At 44.5% G+C, this 3,943-nt stretch overlaps 1 protein-coding gene across 1 annotated transcript in view; it reads right to left on the reverse strand.

Moving 5' to 3' along the window:
- LOC103368822 (heterogeneous nuclear ribonucleoprotein L-like) overlaps nt 1–3,943 on the reverse strand; it is a 25,856-nt gene that overhangs the window by 2,968 nt on the left and 18,945 nt on the right. The window contains exons 10-12 of the mRNA XM_008297314.1: nt 3,676–3,679; nt 3,324–3,381; nt 3,049–3,147 (exon numbers count right to left, since the gene is read on the reverse strand). Coding sequence (XP_008295536.1) covers nt 3,049–3,147; nt 3,324–3,381; nt 3,676–3,679 — 161 coding nt within the window. The remainder of the gene's footprint in view (nt 1–3,048; nt 3,148–3,323; nt 3,382–3,675; nt 3,680–3,943) is intronic.

Consider the following 3,943-nt stretch of genomic DNA (forward strand, 5'->3'; position numbering starts at 1 on the left):
GTAGTGTTGTAGTGCTCGAGATCGGTCTCGAGACCACTTTTTGAAGATCTCGGTCTTGTCTTGGACTCGACTGCATTTTTACTCGGTATTGTCTCGGTCTCGGCCACAGAGGACTCGGGATTTTACTGCGAGTCCAGCCGAGACCACGGCTGCAAGGACTACGCTGCCTCTGAACTGTTTCATTTGTTTAGTAATAGCTTTGTTGTTATTGGATGCAAAACTCCCCGCTTCGAACGTAGCCAATAGTTTAACAGATTTTTAATTTGGATTATTTTTTACGGGCTGTGGCCTGTCACCCCGCCCCTCTGCACAGGCCCTCCAGTCTGCTCCCTGGGAAACATGTCAGCAAACTCTGCTGTAATAAAGTCTGGCTTTTCTAATCATGAACAACTGATCTGTAAATTGACGTCAAAAGGAAAACACAGCGCACCTGCTAGCATCTACCGGAGCAGCATGTGAGGCGTTCAGGGACCATCGGTAAAATGTAGAATCTACCCATGGGCACTTTCAGCAATTGTTTAGCCTGTCCAGCTAATGGCTGGTATTAGAAGAGGATTGGTGACAAAATAAATATATTTTAAGATGAAAACATTTTACAAATGTCTAGTCGTATCTCTGAAGATCACTGCATCATAACTAAGTGATGCAAAAGCAACTATTCATCAGCTGCATGGTGCATTAATAGCTGTGGCAGTGCTGATCCAAAATAAGGGAGTGGGGCGACCAGATCATTAGCTGGTACGACCAGTGAAGAAAGCTGGTAGCACCATGCTACCACTGGAACACTTAGTCTGGAGCCCTGGAACAGGACCGCAAGAAACCACATCCAGCAGCTGAGGACCTCCTGCTGCCCTCTGCTCTAGATATGGTGTCAACAATGACTGATGAGACTACCATCACAAACCTGAAGGCCGTCCTCCCCCCGTTACTGTCACTGATCACTGAGCAGGTTGTTGCTGCTGAACTGTTTGACTGCTCATGATATTTAGTTTCAGTAAATTTAAACTGACTCATTTCATGACTATTTAAGGTGAGGGGGGGCACACAAGATTTTTGTCCTTTGAAGGGGGACCTGACAGAACCAGTTGTGAGAACCACTGGTTTAGATGATTAAACATAGTTATAGGTATGCTTACAATGGAGTGTTTACTACCATGACAAACATCCTTTTACAAAAACTATCACACTACAACAAAACTGAAGAAAATACTCACAGTGCCGATTCTTAGAATTAAAACACACGACTGCAGAATAAATGTGTAACTTTAATATAAATTAAACTAAATAAATGTACAACACAATTTTGAGCGCTGTGAGTTCCTCTTCTATGGCTTGTTCAATCACAATCTTTCCCACACTGGGTGTACTTAAAAGAAAAAAATGCACACCTACCCTCTTTCTGACAATGATTGTAATGCCAGTGTTGAAGTAAGAAAACTAACTAGTGTGGTCATTTAATATTTAAGATTAAATTGTAGTACTGACTGTTTGTTTCATACATTCCGTATGAAATGTTTGTTTGCAGTTGCAGATAAGAGTATTACAGGCAACCTTACACTTGCCTTAAAATTACATTGACTAAGTGTTGAATAAAATGGTTAAGTTCAATTTGGTACGGTCTCGGTCTAGACTCGGTCTTGACTCGGTCTTGCTTTGTTTTGGTCTCGGTCTAGACTCGGTCTCGCTTTGTCATGGTCTCGGTCTCGACTCGTGTCAACCCCTCAAAGTCTTGGTCTTGTCTCGGTCTCGATACACTGTGGTCTCGGCCATGTCTTGGTCTCGGTTTAGGTGGTCTTGACTACAACACTACTGTCAAGGTCATCGTATTTTGTGGTTTGTGTTGTTTCTCGTGTTTGTGCTTCGGTTTAACAGAAGCTTGTGTTACCTCTTACATAAACTTGCATGTTTACATTTTTGTCTTATTTTTAACGTTTCCAGGTCTTCGTTTCGTTGCAGGAGGTCGTAGTTCTGCAGTAGTGTGGCTGCCTCTGAGTGTCTCAAACGCCCTGCGTCCTGTTCTGGAGCGCCTCCTTGTTGCGGGCGGCTCCAGCAACAAGCCGTGGCCCACCTGCTCATTTGCATAAAGTAGACTTGACTTCTAATTTCTGCTCATTTGGAGCAGGGAGCAGAGGTCGGCCGCCTCGCGTAACTTTTGTAATATGGCTAAACTAGTTGTTGAACTCAAATGAGGACAGACTCAGCAACTGCATGACTTATTTCTTGCCTTAAATGTTTTCAGAAATACTTTTCACTGAGGGCTGCAGGTGGATCAGTGGTTAGCACCGTTAGCCTCACAGCTGGAAGGTCGCCGGTTGGCGTCCCGGTGAGGACACCCGGGATCTTCCTGCGTGGAGTCTCCATGTTCTCCCCGTGCAGCGTGGGTTCTCTCCGGGTTCTCCGGCTTCCTCCCACAGTCCAGAAACATGCTGAGGTTAATTGGTGATTGTAAATTGTCCGTAGGTGTGAATGTGAGTGTGCTTGGTTGTCTGTCTCTAAGTGTAGCCCTGTGATAGACTGGTTACCTGTCCAGGTGAACCTGCCTTCACCCTGAGTCAGCTGGGATAGACTCCGCCCCCCATGACCTTAGTGAGGGTTAAGGTGTAGAGATGATGGATGGACTTTTTTAACTGAATGGTTTTTGTAATAAAAGCAAACGTTTGTGGCCGAGCTGCCATGTCGCTGTGCCGCTTTTACAGGACTGGTGTCTGGCTGTCATGTGACCAGCTGGTGGCCCGCTAGTGCACGCCTTTAAAGCAGGAAGTATTCAGAAGCGAGGCTTTACTGCAGGGGTAAAATCACTCTGTGGACACGTAGCTGTACGCTACAGAGCTTTATGCTACGTAGCTTTATGCTACGTAGCTTTAGGGAGAACGTGGGAGTGGTCGAGCAAGAGAGAGAGAAAGCCGGCGTGAGCAGAACAAGACGTGTCCATCCGTCAAGTTCTCATCATATAAAACTTCTGCTGGAATACTTTGCCCATTTGCCATCTGACTGCTTCTGGCCTCTTAACTGTTAACTTGATCAGAGTCAGAGTCAGAGAGCACTCACTGGGTATTCTGATCTGGTGGTGGTTGAGGACTGCCAAAGCCTCCACAGCTTCAGCTTTACTGTCGAACTCCAGCAGACCAGACAGAGTCTTTGAGTTGGCTGCAGTGAGGAAGACGATGAGGAGAGAAAGAGGGGACATGATGAAGACGGCAACAGGAAGGACAGAAAAAACAGATGCCAAAGTTTAAAGCTACATCCTGACCATGAGATCCTATTCAAACGTTTTCTGGCCCTGAGCACCAGCTCTGACCAGCTGCATGACTGGTTGAACTCACGTTTGGCATCAAACACCTTGAACTTGGTGAAGGCGGGAACGTTGTGGTCAGTACAGAGCTGCAGATGGGAAAGAGAAGACAGACGTCAGACACTTTTATTTATAACACTGAAACACTTTATTGTTGCTTTTACTTGTTTACTGCTGCTCTTATTGGCTTGTTTTATTTATTTTTAATGTGTCGTCTTTTTCGGGGGATTGAACAGAGTAAGAATTTCATTGTGTAGTACAACTACCTGTTTTGCTGTGCATATGACAATAAAACTCTTGAATCTTGAATCTTGAATCTTATTTTGTTTTTTAAGTAGAAAAAAGAGTAGCTGCTTTCCAAGTTTTATGAATATGACTTTTACCAGACTAAATTAATCCGAGTAGACTTCCCTGAAATAAGTTTGGTTGTCAAGTTGTCGCTGTTAAAGGTGTGTTCACAGAAGTCCTCCCAATGAAAGCTAGACACCATCAGGCAGCTTAGATAGGAAATCTGCTATGATGATGTAGTCGAACCTAATTTATTGATATTTGATGTACGAGGTGTGTCAGAGAGGTTCCAGGACTGGTGTCACAAAAGACATATGTCCAATCCAAACTCCAATCTACCAGTGTTCTCCTTCCCAGTAATCC

The sequence above is a fragment of the Stegastes partitus genome, unplaced genomic scaffold (genome assembly GCF_000690725.1).
Source record: "Stegastes partitus isolate 25-593 unplaced genomic scaffold, Stegastes_partitus-1.0.2 Scaffold1208, whole genome shotgun sequence".
NCBI lineage: Eukaryota > Metazoa > Chordata > Actinopteri > Pomacentridae > Stegastes > Stegastes partitus.